The sequence below is a fragment of the Heliangelus exortis genome, chromosome 6 (assembly GCF_036169615.1).
Source record: "Heliangelus exortis chromosome 6, bHelExo1.hap1, whole genome shotgun sequence".
Taxonomy (NCBI): Eukaryota; Metazoa; Chordata; class Aves; order Apodiformes; family Trochilidae; genus Heliangelus; species Heliangelus exortis.
Genome location: NC_092427.1, coordinates 24,134,373 through 24,150,298, shown reverse-complemented (window position 1 = coordinate 24,150,298; position 15,926 = coordinate 24,134,373). Strand labels below are relative to the sequence as shown.

At 38.6% G+C, this 15,926-nt stretch overlaps 1 protein-coding gene across 3 annotated transcripts in view; it reads right to left on the bottom strand.

The window, feature by feature from the left end:
* Positions 1–15,926, bottom strand: part of TTN (titin) — a 237,288-nt gene that overhangs the window by 45,167 nt on the left and 176,195 nt on the right. For all 3 annotated transcript variants that reach the window (XM_071747224.1, XM_071747225.1, XM_071747226.1), the window contains 26 exons: positions 15,520–15,828; positions 15,156–15,437; positions 14,628–14,927; positions 14,186–14,479; positions 11,127–14,093; positions 10,704–11,024; positions 10,320–10,604; positions 9,795–10,094; positions 9,175–9,477; positions 7,924–8,199; positions 7,512–7,811; positions 7,119–7,421; positions 6,588–6,887; positions 6,175–6,462; positions 5,790–6,086; positions 5,396–5,698; positions 4,997–5,302; positions 3,945–4,232; positions 3,544–3,834; positions 3,130–3,417; positions 2,370–2,960; positions 2,176–2,280; positions 1,480–1,677; positions 1,099–1,395; positions 399–986; positions 4–306 (listed from right to left, as the gene is read on the bottom strand). In XM_071747224.1, the coding sequence (XP_071603325.1) occupies positions 4–306; positions 399–986; positions 1,099–1,395; positions 1,480–1,677; positions 2,176–2,280; positions 2,370–2,960; positions 3,130–3,417; positions 3,544–3,834; positions 3,945–4,232; positions 4,997–5,302; positions 5,396–5,698; positions 5,790–6,086; positions 6,175–6,462; positions 6,588–6,887; positions 7,119–7,421; positions 7,512–7,811; positions 7,924–8,199; positions 9,175–9,477; positions 9,795–10,094; positions 10,320–10,604; positions 10,704–11,024; positions 11,127–14,093; positions 14,186–14,479; positions 14,628–14,927; positions 15,156–15,437; positions 15,520–15,828 (10,683 nt within the window). The remainder of the gene's footprint in view (positions 1–3; positions 307–398; positions 987–1,098; positions 1,396–1,479; positions 1,678–2,175; positions 2,281–2,369; positions 2,961–3,129; positions 3,418–3,543; positions 3,835–3,944; positions 4,233–4,996; positions 5,303–5,395; positions 5,699–5,789; positions 6,087–6,174; positions 6,463–6,587; positions 6,888–7,118; positions 7,422–7,511; positions 7,812–7,923; positions 8,200–9,174; positions 9,478–9,794; positions 10,095–10,319; positions 10,605–10,703; positions 11,025–11,126; positions 14,094–14,185; positions 14,480–14,627; positions 14,928–15,155; positions 15,438–15,519; positions 15,829–15,926) is intronic.

The following is a 15,926-nucleotide window of genomic DNA, read 5'->3' as shown; positions in this document are numbered from 1 at the left end:
AACATGCAACATCTTTGCATAAGACTGGTTTTGAAGCATCACTTGGTGGTCCAACTCCTGCTCTGTTTTCTGCACTGACACGGAATTCATATTCATTTCCTTCCAGGAGACCAGTTACTTTGGCTCTAAGATCTGAAACTGGTTTCTTAGTTGCTCTGACCCATCTTAAACCTTTCTTTTCTCTCCGCTCCACATAGTAACCTGTGATTTCACTTCCACCATCATCTACTGGCCTTTTCCAGGTAACTGTGACAGTATTTTTAGTCACATTTGTTACTTCTGGTTTTCCAGGAGGGCCTGGGGGACCTGATAAGGAAGAAAAAAGTACATTTAAACAAAAATCAAGTCTTCAGAGATCAATAAAAACACACTAGAACTTTTTAGCTTGTTCTACATACCAAATCTATCCACCATTTTAACTGGTTCTGATTGTACTGGTTCACCCTTGCCGTACTGATTTACTGCTGAGACACGGAAAACATACTCATTTCCTTGAATGAGCTTGCTAACAACGTGCCTACAGCTTTCAATATTTTCAGCAACCAATGTCCAGAGCAGTCGGCTAGTTTCTCTCTTTTCAAGAACATACGATTTGACTGGTGATCCACCATCTTCTGCAGGAGGTGACCACATAAGGGTTGCTTTTTCTGCTGACACATTGCTGATCTCAATAGGCCCTGGAGGTCCTGGAACATCTAAAACTTTCACATGTACACTCTCCTGCTTAGTGCCAAAAGGGTTGGTTGCAGTGATTGTGTATTCTCCAGAATCTTTTCGGGATGCATATTTGACAGTTAGAGTAGAAGAAGTTGGTGTGGTTTCAATGTGCACAAGCTCTGAAGGTCTAAAATCTTTTCCAGCTTTTGACCATGCTGAAGTTGGAGGTGGTTTGCCACGGACACTAATAGCAGACAATGTAATGGTTTCTCCTGCTTTTACTGTTAAACCTTCTTTCAAAGTAGGATCAAGAACGATGGTTGGTGCCTCTGTCAAAACAAAGAAACAAACGCGCCCGATTGTTATAAAAATAATATAGTGGGAGGGGGAATTCCATTAACTATTCAAAAAAAGTCTACATTTTTAATGCTGTCTACATACCATACTCATCCTTGCATATTATAGTTCCTGTCGATTCAGATGGAGGACTGATCGCTCCAGCAGTGTTCTTTGCTCTGACTCTGAATTCATATTTGGAGCCTTCAATGAGGTCAGTTACAGTAAATGCACAGTCTGGAACATTCACGTGATTAGCTTTTGTCCAAGTCTTTTTTGGTAAATCACGTTTTTCAACAATATAACCAGTTAACTTATGTCCACCATCATATTTTGGTTCTGTCCAAATGAGTGTTACTGAGTTTCTAGTTACATTGATAACTTCAGGTTTTCCAGGGGGATCTGGAAGAAAAAATAATAAATAGTTGTCGAGCAATAGTTATTTCCTATTTCAGGATTTTCCTTTTTATTCTCCTGATAACTTACCAATAGGATCAAGTGCCACAACTGGTTCAGATGGCAGACTTGGTTTACCTACTCCAGCCATATTGATTGCCATTACTCTAAATTCATATTCCAGACCTTCAGTTAATCCTGTCACTCTGAAATCTTTCATTCTTATTGGTGTTGTATTTGCTCTCTTCCACAGGAGACTATTTCTTTCTTTGACTTCAATGTGATAACCTAGAATATAAAAGGTGAGATGAAAACAGGAGGTTTTTTCTAGAACTCTTCAATTCTCATAGCATTGTGAAACATGATGTTTCCTGTATGGCAAGTGACATAGGCATCATGCAAAAGAAGCCATAAAAAACAGATTAAGAATTGGTTGTTGATGTACAGATGTATGTAACTGTAGAAACTACATGTTTGTAAATGCAAATTGCTAGTTTTATAGACTCAAGTAATGTAATATATAGGTGAGTTTGGTTTTCTTTCTTTCGATGTTTTGGCTCTGTGAAAAAATACTGTTTCTCAGTTACTCTTTTCCTGACTTTCAAGTTAGTATTTTATCTTAGATTTCAAATGAAGAAAAGAAATAGAGAAAGAAAAGGAAATAAAGTAGTGAAATCAATCAATCAATCAATCAATCAATCACTTAGTTTAAAGCATAAAATCCCGATACTTTTATCAGTTGATAAAGAGAGAGAACTACTAACTGAAATACTAGGGAGATAATACCTGTGATTGGTGAGCCTCCGGTTCTTCTAGGATCGGTCCAAGTTAAAGATACAGATTCATGCCGAACATCAACAATGTTGGGAGGTGGAGGAGCATCTGGCACATCTAAACAATATTTTGAAAGTGCAGTAACATTAAAATAGATATCACCCATAAAATATTGTTCAGTTTTGAAAATTAGAATGCATACTTACCAAATGGATGTTTTGCAATGACAGGGTCAGATTTAAGCCCTTCACCTACTCCATATTTATTTTCAGCCCTGATTCTGAATGTATATTCATTTCCTTCATGAAGTCTTGTAACTCTAAATGTGGTTTTCTGGACTGCAGAAGCACAAGTCACCCACTTATTGTGTATGTTATCTCTCTTCTCTAGGACATAGTTAGTGATTTCTGAACCACCATCATCTTTTGGAGGGCCCCACTTCAAGGTTATGGCATCCGCTGTGACTTCTTCAAATTTCACCGGACCTGTTGGTATGCCGGGTTTCCCAACAACTTTCACAGAAATAATGCCTTCCCTGCTGCCAGCAACATTCTTCAGAGTTATTGTGTATTTTCCAGCATCAGCTTTCTGGCAGTCATGTACTATAAGTGTGGTGTTAACTGCTGTAGATTCAAATGCAACTCTTCCACTCTCAGTAAGTGCCTGGTCTTCACCTTTCTTCCAAGTCACAGCTGGGACAGGCTTGCCTTTAATTGGGATCTTAAGACGGAAATTGCTACCCTCTTTAGCAGTATAGCACAAATCAGGCAGATCTCTTAAATCAAGTTCAGGTGCCACTATAAAACAAAAAAACCCCAATTATTCAGCTATGCATAATCTCTGTGATAAAATTAAGATACTGTTCTAAAGGCATTTGATTTGCATGTATGCACAGTTGTGAGAGTAAGCATAAAATAAATGTAATTTGGGTAAGTGGAACATTAATTATCTTAAGTTGCTTCTTACCAACATCATCTCTCGCCACAATTGTGATTTCTCTTGGAGTTCCATATCCAGCTTCATTTTGAGCTCTCACTCTGAAAGTGTATTCTTGTCCTTCTGTTAGGTCTCTCATGGAAAAGTGGAGGTTCTTTGCCTGCATCACTTCTTGCCATTTATCTTCACCAATCAGGACTTCAACAACATATGAAAAAATACGGCTTCCACCATCACTGATAGGTTTTTTCCATACTAAACTGCATGATGATTTTGTTACAGCTGAAGCTTTTAGATCCACAACTGGCCCAGGTGTTTCTAGAAGCAAAAAAAAAAAAAAAAGAACAAAACCCCATAGTAATTGTCCATTCAAACTTAAAAAAAAAAAAAAAAAAAGAAATTATTTGAATACCAAAAGAGGTGAAATAGATTGATTTTTCTTACCAGAAGCTTTAACAGCCTCACGAGTTTCACAGGGGTCACCAATACCATATTCATTTTCTGCAAAAACCCTGAAGAAGTAAGATTTGCCTTCTTCTAAGTTAGTTATCCTGTAGCTTGTCTTTGGACATTCTGTTGTTACTGTGGACCATGACTTTCTTTCTGCATCACGCTTCTCAACGACATAATTTTTAATTGGACTGCCACCATCTATTAGTGGTGGTTCCCATGTAATGAAAGCAGAATCCTTAGATGCTTCCTTTACAGACAGGTTAATTGGTGGGCCTGGAGTATCTAGATAAACACAACAACCCCATGTTTGATTTAGTAATCAAACAAAATTAGAAAAAGTTTCCTTTTAGAGTCAACAAATATATTTCAATAGGGAAAACCCTGACACTTACCAAGTACTTTTACAATAATGGTGTATTCCTTTTTGCCACAGCTGTTCTCCAGACTGAGGACATATTTTCCAGCATCATATTTGTTAACATTTTCACAGCGCAGGAAGGTATCAAAATCAGTTGACTTGATGTCTAATCCTTGTCTATCTCTTAGGTTGGCACCCACTTTAGACCATGTAATCTTTGGAGGTGGACGTCCTCTTACTGGCACATAAAGTCTCATTGTTACTCCAGCACGCAACACAAGAACTTTCCTCAGTTCTGCATCAAGTTCACCTTCAGGAGGAACTGTGTTAAACAGAAAAAAAACCCCATGCAATTAAAACGTTATCTTTAAGACTAACACTGTGACAAGAAATCCCTCTTTACTGGCATTTCACTAGATTAACCTACTTGCTATCATGCCCATGATAATGTTAGTGAGTTAATGTCCTGACCACCATTTCAAGATCATTTGAAAACTTGGCATTTTTTGCACTGATTTCACGTCCTTTTTGTTCTGCCTTCTCTATCATTTACATTACTTGTCATGTGAAGAAGTATCCTAGTTCCACTAGGGCTCTAAGCCTCCTGGACTGTACTGCTTATGTTGAAACAAGGAAGTTCGATGAAGCATTTCTTTTGTACATACAGCAAAAGTGATGAGGAAGCCAGCATGGTTTCAAACAATTAAATAGTGTGTGACAAAGATGCTTAGAAAAGTGATCTTGGCTTCAAATTATTTAGAAGACATGAAGAAGACTGCAAGTTTTGGTAATAGATAAGAGATCTGCAAAGTCTAATTTTAGATTAGCGAAATAAAAATGTTTTGGAGAAACAAAATAGAAGACAGAAGAGTGTCTGGCATACAAATTAAAAAAGTAGTCACATTCTACTTAATCCCCTAACTGCCCTGTTCTCTTTCAAATTATCCCCTTTTAGTCTACCTTTCTGGAGTAACAACACATTCCAAATTAATCTGCTTCTGTGATCTGTGACAAACCCTCTCTTTGGAACCCACCCCCTGAACTAAAGCAAAAGTCAGCAAGGTAATTTGTTTTCAGTGAACATACTTAAGATGTCTTTGGCAGTGTGTTTATCAGGAACATCGCTTGGGTCACTGTATCCAATCTTATTGACAGCATAAATGCGGAACTGGTACTCTGTATCTTCTATCAGTCCTGTTACCACAAATTGAGTAGCCTGTAAGTTCTTGGGTAGATTGCATCTGACCCAGTTGTCTGAGTCAGCTCTCTTTGATTCCACCAGATAACCAATAATAGGGCTTCCTCCATCATATGCTGGCTTGCTCCATGACAGGCTTATTGAATTACGAGTAGTATCAATCACTTTTGGGAAAGCAGGAGGGCCAGGAGGATCTGAGAATAAAAATAACATAAAGTTATTGTACCAAATGCTGTACAAAAGTATTTGGAAATAACCATGCAAAACATCTGAGGCTTTTAACTTACATTGAGGATCACGAGCATACACTGCTTTAGATGGTGCGCTAGGCTTGCCAGGTCCAGCCTTATTCAATGCTGTCACCCTGAACTCATATTCTGTTCCTTCTTGGAGTCCAGTAGCCTTAACAGTTCTTTCAATTACAGGCTTTCTGTTGACTTTTGTCCAGTTGAGAGCCTTAGTTTCACGCTTCTCAAGTATATAACCAGTTATTGGGGATCCACCATCACTAGCTGGTGGCTTCCAGCTAACAGTCATGAAGTCTTTTGTTACATTGCTAATTACTGGTGGATCACAAGGTCCGGGTACATCTGTGAAGATTTATTTGAAAGTTATGTTCACATTCATAAGTATACAGAAAAAACTCCAGTGACTAATGAAGCTATCCAATAAAGCACTTACCATATGGATTCTTAGCAACTGCTGGTTCAGTGAAGATAGGGTCTCCAACACCGTACTTGTTTTCAGCACATATGCGGAACTGATACTCATGTCCTTCAATTAGTTTCTCCACTGTGCAGCTTGTAATGGGTACATTGGCACTGACCTGGGCCCAGTTTGGTCTGCTTGTTTCACGCTTGTCTACAATGTAGTTAGTAATTTCTGAACCTCCATCTTCCAAAGGAGGCTCCCAAGAAAGCATAGCACGATCCGCATACATATGTTTGATTTTAACAGAGGCTGGTGGACCAGGCTTATCTAGAAGAATTAAAATCACATTGTTATAGATCTGTCTCTTGCTATATCATTTAAAGATAACAGTATTTATTATCAGTCTTTATCTTACCAAGTACTTTAAGCCTAATGGTTGCTGACTTTGATCCACTTGCATTTTCAGCAGTAATTGTATAATCTCCTGTTTGCTTCCTGTTAACACTGAACAACTCAACTGTAGAAAGATTTCTCTTAGTGGTAATCTTTACACCTTCAGATGGCTTTAAAACTTCTCCTTCTTTCTTCCAGGTGATTGCTGGTATTGGTTTGCCATATACATTTGCCTCGAGACGCACATTAGTTCCAGCCTTTACTGTCAGCTGTGACTGCATAGACAGATCCAACTCTATTCTGGGGGGAACTGAAAGTAAACATCCCAAGAGTTAATCAGTCTACTAAGAGATAAACACCTCATCCTTTACATGAGTCTCAGTTCAATATGTGCACATTCTTATTATAGTTCTCAAATGCTTTCACATTTCTTACCATTTTCTGGATGAATGGTCACTGGATCAGAAGGTTCTGAAGGTCGGCTAATGTTAACTGCTGTCTTGGCAATTGCTCTAAATTGATATTGAGCATTTTCTTCCAAATCAGTAGCAGTGTACTCTTCTAGGGGTATCTGATGTGGAGTTGTATTGCACCGAACCCACTTATCACCAGGTAATTTGCAAGCTTCAACAAAGTAGCCAATAAGTTTGCTACCACCATCATGCTTTGGTCTTGTCCATACCAGTGATACAGTACTCTTAGTGACATCAATAACTTCAGGTTTTCCAGGGGGATCTAAAGAAAATAAGATCATGTTATATTATGTTTTTCCTAAAAACTAACATTAAAAGTTGCTTCAATAATGCTGTATCTTATTTACACATGCCCACATAGTTCAGTCAGTAAAGTGGTAAATATGAAAATATAAACATAAGGGCAAGCTGAATATCATAAATAGTTGCAGATAGATTGAAAATGACCATAAAAGCAGTAGTCTGTTGCAAATTATTGGTATGTTTGGCTTACCAACTGGTGCTCTTGCTGTGACAAACTCAGTTGGTTTGCTAGGTTTACTTGCTCCAGCTCTGTTCAGAGCATAAATTCTGAAAGCATACTCAAGACCTTCAATGAGCCCCACACACGGGTATTCTGTGGAGCGCACAGATGTGTCATTAGCTTTCACCCACAGTAAACTGTTCCTTTCTTTGCGCTCAATGAGATAACCGGTGATCGGACTGCCTCCGTCACTATCTGGTCTATCCCAGGCAACAAAAATACAGTCCTTATTGACCTTGGTAATACGTGCATTCTTGGGTTCACTAGGAACATCTAGAAAGAAATACAAAGATGGATATCAGTCACATGCTCTCTTTTTCGGAGGACTAGAAGGAGAAATTCGGCTATCAAAAACTGACGTACCAAATGGGAACCTTGCTATCATCTTGCCAGAATTAAGCGGCTCAGAGATCCCAAAACGATTTTCAGCACGAACACGGAACATGTACTCTTCCCCAGTAATTAGTTTTCCAATTCTGCAGGTTGTCTTTGTCACAGAAGCTAAAGCTGTTACCCAGTCTCCTCGGCTTACATCACATTTCTCAACTACATAGTTTGTAATGTTGCTGCCACCATCTTCAAGAGGTATATGCCATGAGAGAGTACAAGCATCAGCATCTATTTCAGAAATATCAAATGGAGGCTGTGGTGGGCCTGGTTTATCTGCATAAAAAAATATATTAAGAAAAAAGATGAAATAAAGGGGCAACCACTGGAGTATTCTAAAACTGGTATTGTATAAAGTTGAATTTAAAAATAATCAAGTGGAACATACCCATGACTATAACTCTGATTTTCTGGCTGTCAGTACCAGAGCTATTTTCTGCAGTAAGAGTGTAAAAATCAGAATCCTTTCTAGTCACATCCTTAATGATGAGAACAGAAGACTTTTCTGCTTTATGTACAGCAAGACGACTGGATGTAACTACATCTTGATCTCCTTTCAGCCATTTACAGACTGGCTGAGGCTTCCCATATACATGAGCTTCAATTCTCACTTTCTTTCCAGCTTTAATGTGAACATGATCAGGCATCAGGATCTTAGGTGGGACTGAAAAAAAAATTACAGACAGAATTATATTAATCTTCTGTGACATATTAATTTACTTTTTCTTATATTATCATTCTTCTTTCTTAAGGGGAATCACCACTAGGAACGACTTGATAATTTCTAATTTAGTTTCCTCTTAAGGACAACTAGAGATTCTGCAGTGGGCAGTATCCATTCCACTCTCACTTCTATATTCCTATATAGTTTATAAGAGAATATTTTGAATCTGGATTGCCTGCTAACATGTTTATGTAGAGACTTGTGAATTTCTAATGCCTGATACATACTTCCTCTTTGCATCTGAAACTTGTAATTGGCTCACTTATTGTTTTCTATAAGGCAAACATGAAGGAGGAGAAAAGACAGACTGAAGTTCTCACTGAAATAAATCTAGTTCTAATGTCAATATTTTTGTACTCTTGAAGTATTCTTCAAGTACAATCTCTTTTCTACTTCTTATTTTGCACAAAATTCACAAAATTGCACAAAAGATTTATTCCAAAAGAAACCGAGCATTACATTTGTTATGCTTTTCTTTCTGCCTTTGGATACTTGGTCCTCAGGGACCCTACCACCTTAAGTAGGCCAATATATTCTGCCTGCCTCATGCTCAACAACTTGTTTTCTCTTATCTTAAAACAGATCCCACTTTTGGCCCCATTTACCTCTCAAACTACCACTCTGACTCTTTTTTATTCTAAGTTCATTGGTGATATTTATTAGTTCTCCTTAGTTCCTATCATCTGGTTCTAGCTGAAACCACAGCTGCGTAAGTCTTTAATAATACTGAGTTGGGTGGCCAACTCTCATCCTTTCTGACCTGTTAAAATATTCAGTAAAGTCTACCACAATCCTCTAGATGATTTTATAAAGCATATGTCTTTCTGGGACTCACTCAAAGAACTAGTATTCTTGCTCATGTCATTATTGAAACAGTGTTTTGCAACAGAGGTAGTATTTAAATTGTGCACTTACTGAGTTGTTCTTTAATTTCAAAGACTCCTTCAGCTTCCCTTGGCAAACTTACTCCTACAGCATTTCTAGCTGCTACTCTAAACTTGTACTTCTTTCCCTCTTTCAGACCAGCTACAACAATGGAGAGATCTTTAACAACTGAGTATTCTGTCCAGGAATCCTCTGGTTGGTCATCTTCTTTGTAGCTAACAATATACCCATCAACTTTAGAGCCTCCATCACGCAGCGGTGGTAGCCAGCCTAAAGTAGCACTATTCTTTGTAATTTCAGTAACTTCAAGTTTTTTTGGTGGATCAGGTTCACCTTTGAGGAAAAAAAAAAACATATTAAACACTGAATTTCTAGGATTTCCTGATTATTGAGTACTTCTTGAATAACTGGATGTTATCCATGCTAACTCAAAAAGGACAATATGGAAAAGACTAAAGTTCTTATAATTGCAAAGGTACTATACTCACAGATTATATTATTTGATAGAAACTGAAACAGAAATATTTATGTTTATCGTTGAGTAGTTAGTAGCATTGTCCAATTTAAAACCATCAACTTTCAAACCCCACAAATCTTATTAAAATTAGAAAAAAATCAAAACCATAAAATGTGCATACAGGTATACTTACTTATGGGATCTGTGGCTAGAACTGGTTTCGGTATGTCACTTGGAACACCTGAACCATATTCATTTACTGCTGTTACTCTAAAGAAATATTCATTCCCGGGTACAAGGTTAGCTATTTGGAAACTCGTTTTCTTTAGTTCTGCGGTGACTGTCCCCCAGGTCTTCCTGTCAGCCTCACGTTTCTGCAGGATGTAATGAGTCACTGGGCTACCACCATCATTCTCTGGAGGTGCCCATGAAAGATGGCATGACATCTTGGTGACATCTGAAACCTTGAAGTCTGACACTGGTCCAGGAGTATCTATAAAGAAATTTCAATTTATGCTAGTTAATAAATTAAAATTAATAAGTTAAAATTTAATAAGTTAAAATTTAAGGGGGCTAACAGCTTCTTATACTGAGGGAGCTAGTGTTAGCTGATACAGTTGTGCCCAAAAACTGCTGCACTTGGGGGACATAAAAATTCCTTCAGTGGACACCCAGTATAGTTAAAAAATTGTCCACAGGTATTTCTTTCATTACTTACCCAAAACTCTGACGTTCACAAATACAGCCTTTTCTCCAGCTGCATTAACAAGTGTCAGTGAGTATTTGCCTGAGTCATCACGTGTTGAATCAGGGATGACACAGAAGGCCATAGTGTCGACCAGATCAACTTGTCCTTTTCTGATAACATTGTCAATACCCATTCTCCTCCAGGTGACTTTTGGTGCTGGGCGACCTCTAACAATGGCAAAGAGCCTAATGGGGCATCCTGCCCTGACTGTAACCAATTTTCTCATGCTTGCATCCAACTCAATCTCAGGAGGTTCTGAAAGACAAAATGCAAATTTTAGCATGTGAAATGAAGTAAAATCAGAACAAATAAAGATTGTATATAAATACTCTTAAAGAGGATGGGAAAACTCACCAAGTATTTCTTTGGGAGACACAGCTTCTTTCAGTTCAGCTGGTCGGCCAAGGCCAACCTGGTTTTGGGCAGAAACTCGGAACTCATACAGCTGGTTCTCATCCAGGCTTGTGGCTGTAAATTCTGTATGAATAACTTGGGCAGCAACATTGCATCGTTTCCATCCTGCTTCAGGATCAGCACCCTCAACTTTTGGCCTTATTTCCACAACATATCCAATAACTGGAGCACCACCATCATAAACTGGTTTTCCCCAGCCAAGGGTTATGGAATTCTTTGTGCTATCAACCACTCTCAAGTTTGTGGGAGGACCAGGTGGTTCTGAAAGACAATAAAATTACAGATAAGAAACTAGTTGTGTAATTTACCCATCTTTAATATTAAAATTATAACAAAAAAGAACAGAACACAGCAGTGTAATACCTATTGGGTCTTTTGCTACTACAGGTCTTGATGGCAAGCTTGGTTCCCCAAGTCCAACTTCATTTTCAGCGCTGACACGGAACTGATACTCATGACCAGGGATGAGATTAGTAACCTTCTTGCGTCTCTCTGGAATTGCAGTCTTTGTAACAGGGACCCATCTTAGTGATCGTTTCTCTTTCCTCTCTAGAATATAGCCTGTAATTGATTTCCCGCCATCATATTCTGGTGGATTCCAAACTACAGTCATTTCTTCTTTGCTAACTCTTGTGACATCTGGAGGGTCAGGGCGGCCGGGTCTATCATATTTTGTTTTTGCAATAATTGGGTGTGTTTCTGTTGGTGGACCAGTGCCCATTTTATTCTCTGCACGAACTCTAAAGATATATTCATTACCTTCAATAAGGCGTGTCACATTTGCATAGTTTGTTAGGACAGCAGAAGAGTATGTAGACCAAACCATACGCTTACTTTCACATTTTTCTAGAATGTAGTTCTGTATTTCACAACCACCATCATCTTCTGGAGGGTCCCAAGTAACAGTACATCTATCACTTGAAATGTCAGTGACTTTCAGATTTCTCACAGGGCCTGGTTTATCCAAGACAACAACAGTAGCATATGCTACAAAACTACCAGCTGTGTTAGTTGCAGTAATCACATATTTTCCACCATCAGTACGCCTTGATTTTGTGAGAACAAGTTTTGATGTGTCAGAAGTTGTTTCAATAGTGACTCTTGGAGACTTTGTTAGATCTGTGGCATCTTTGTCTTTTGTCCATACAACTTCAGGCTGTGGTTTTCCTCTGACACCAGCCTCAATTCTAGCAGTGTCACCTGCTTTCACAGTTAGCACCCCGCTCAACTTTAAGTCTATCACTGGTTTTTGCAGGTCTTCCTTCACAACAACTTCATCAGTTTTTACCCAGTCACTTTCACCTGCCTCATTCTTGGTTTGAACTCGAAATTGGTAAATCTTATTTTCAAGACATCTATCTACCATATAGTGTGTTTCCTTAATGCTGCCCTTGTGAACCCTTTCCCATTCATCTGAATCTTTCAGTTTTCTTTCAACATGATAGCTTAAATTGGGACTTCCACCATCATAATCCGGCCTTCTCCATTTGAGATATACAAATGTTTTCCCCTTCTCTGCAATGTGGAGATTTTCTGGCTCTCCAGGCTTGTCAATGGGATTGATGGCAAGGATGGGTGTCTTGGTCTCAATGCAAGGGCCTGGACCTATTTTGTTCTCTGCACAAACTCTGAAAAAGTATTCACGGTTCTCTATAAGATTTGCCTTTACTAATCGTTTAGTGACATCAGAGGAGACAATCGACCATCCTCTTTGGTTTGGTTCACGGTACTCTACTATGTAATTTGTGATTTCAGAGCCACCATTATCCACTGGACTCTCCCAAGAAATCATACAGGAATCTTTTGTGACATAGCTTATTTTCAGGTTCTGACATGGTCCAGGTCTGTCAAGTACATTAACAACAGCAAAAGCTTGAGCATGTCCACAGCTGTTCTTAGCTGCTATTATATATTTGCCATGATCAGATCTTTTGGCTTCTTTCACTTGCAGTTCAACACTGGGTAGATCATGGACTATTTCAACATTCTTTTCTTGGACTATCACTTTGCCGTCTTTAGACCATGTTATGTCAGGATCTGGCCTGCCTTTTACTTTACCAGTAATACGAATTGTTTGGCCTACTCGGACAGTAATTAAGTCTCGACAGGTCACATCTAGGCTTACTTCTGGAGGAGAAAGGATATCCTTTGCAAGTACAGTTTCTGCCAGTTCTCTTGGTTCTCCTTCTCCCACAATGTTGACAGCTTTTATGCGGAATTTATATTCATTGCCTTCTATTAACCCAGGTACCCTGAAAGCACACTGTCTAATGAGTTCATCCTTATTAATCCTATTCCACTGTGTAGTTCCAGTTTTCTGACATTCCACAATGTATCCCAGAATTGGGCTGCCACCATCTTTGAGGGGCTTTGTCCACACAAGATCAGCTGTTTCTTTGGTTTTGTCTTTTAATTTTGGATTTATCGGTGGTCCAGGAGGAGTGATAGGACGTGATGCTTTGATTGGATCAGAGCTTGGTGATGGTTTGCTTAAGCCCACCATGTTTTCTGCAAAAACTCTGAATTCATATGTATTGCCTTCAAAAAGACCAGTGACTCTGTATTTCATATCAAGTACTGGTGTCTTATTGACACGTACCCATTTACCCGATGCTTCCCGACGCTCAAGTATATAACCAGTTATTGGAGTTCCACCATCAGATATTGGTAGGGTCCAAGACACAGTTGCAGCATTTTCTGTAATATCATAAACAATTGGTTTACCAGGTGGGGATGGTGGATCAAACATATGTTTAGCAACTGTTGGCTCTGAATCAAGAGGTGCTCCGATGCCTATCTTATTTTCTGCCCGAACACGGAAAATATATTCACAGCCTTTCTGCAGTCGTGGAACCTTGATTTTTGTGTGGCTTGTCCCAGAGCTAACCACTCCCCAAGTTTCTTTCTTTGATTGACGTTTCTCAACAATATAATTTATAATAGGACTTCCACCATCATCTTTGGGAGGGCGCCAAGAAATAACCATATATTCTGGTGTTACTTCAAGAATATTAATAGGACCAGTTGGTGGGCCAGGAACATCCAAAACTGTAAGATGTAGAGCAACACTTTTGCTTCCAGCTGCATTAGATACTGTCAGTAGATATTCCCCTGTATCTTTTCTTATGCAGTCTTTGATGGTAAGTACAGTTGAATAATTGTCAGTCTCAATCTTGTATTTGCCATCTGGTTTAATTTCAATGCCATCAGAAGCCCATTTTGCAGTGGGAACTGGCACACCTCTCATAATGGCAGGGAGTCTCACTGTGGTGCCAGCTTTAACTACAAGACCTTCTATTAACTTCACATCTAGATCCACAGATGGAGGTACTGAAATTAGAGAAATACAGAAATTACCTTTTCAGAGGAAATGCTTCAAGAAAGAAAGAATCAATGAAACAACACGAAAAGCTAAAAATTACCTAGTTTTTCTTGACACTCAATTGGTATAGTTGTATCTGGAAGGCTAAGACCAACAATATTCTGAGCTCTCACACGGAATTTGTATATTTTTCCTTTTTGTAGGCCTGTAACAACACAGTCTAGCATAGGGACTGTCTGGAACTTCGTCCATTCATCTGCACCATCTTCTTGATATTCCACCAAATATCCAGTTATCTCCGCACCACCATCACGATCTGGTCGATCCCAAGCAAGGGAAACTTCGTTCTTGTCAACATCTACATGATGCAGGTTCTTTGGTGGCCCAGGAGGATCTTTTAAAATGCAAAACCAAGATGGTTACTAGAATGGCCAATTTATGGTAGCAGCATGCCATGCTTATCTCAGCACCAGCAAGGTATTATCAAAAATTACCAAGAACAAAATGAACAAACAAAAATATATTACTGAAAAAACACTTACGCAGTGGATCCATAGCTTTAATGGGCTTGAGTGTTTCCACATATGGACCTCTGCCAAACAGATTCTCAGCTGCAACTCGGAAGAGATACTGAGTTCCTTCCATTAGATATTTTGCCATGTGACTGCGTTTCTTGGAAGTTGATGAGATGGCTACCCACTGTGCAGAAGCTACATCTTTTCTTTCCACCACATAGTTGGTAATGACAGAGCCACCATCATCTTCTGGTTCCTTCCAAGTGATGTAGCAAGAATCACTTCTAACTTCACTGATTTGCAGATCTCTGGGTGGACCGGGCTTATCTAATATTGACAGAAATTGAATTTATTTGTTTGATGACTAAAGCATTTTTTACAAAACAGCACATTTTAAAATAAATTAATAATTTCCTTGTAATTTTTAGCCCTTTTTTCTACTGTGGATTTCTTATAACTTGGTTCATCAATATTTTTTCAGACATTCCTTTACTTCTTATTCTCTAATTAGAGAATAAAAACATGCAGTACAAAACTAACATCAAAAAAGATTACCTAAGACAAGAACTTTTACTGAAACAGTCTTTGAACCAGCTGGATTTTCAACTGTCAGGGAGTAAATTCCACCATCTTCATGGACAGTGTTACGAATTTCAAGCTTACTGCCAACTCCTGTAACCTCAATATCAGCTTTTGGTGAGACCTCATTATCTTCCTTCTTCCAAGAAACTTTTGGGAATGGAACACCTTTGATAAGAGCACTAAGTCGCAGGGTATCTCCAGCTTTTACATGCTGTTCTCGGGCCATATTAGCATCAAGTATCAGCTCAGGAGGTTCTGGAATCAAAATTATACATTTTAAGAAAATGAGGAAAAAATATTTTCTTAGACAAGCTTATTCTGATCTTATTAAACTCACCAAGTCTGTCCTTTACTTCTACTGGATCAGGAACATAGGCTGGTTCAGATTCACCTGCTGCATTGACTGCCTTAACCCTGAATTTATAGGTCGAACCCTCAGTAAGGCCAGTGACTTTATATTTTGTTTCAGGACATGAATCTGCTGTAAGATTGGCTTTTTTCCATTCTTCATCTCCAACTTTCTGATACTCAATGAGGTAACCAATTATCTTGCCATTACCATCATGGCGTGGTGGTTGCCAAGATAAATCAACTGAATTTTTAGTTTTATCTACTGCTTCTGGATTAATAGGTGGACTTGGTTTTGCTGTTTAAAAAAGAAAAAAAAAAAAAAAAAAAAGAAATGGGGAAAAAAGGAAATTATTATTAATGTTTTTCTAACTAAAATAATGACTGCACTAAAAT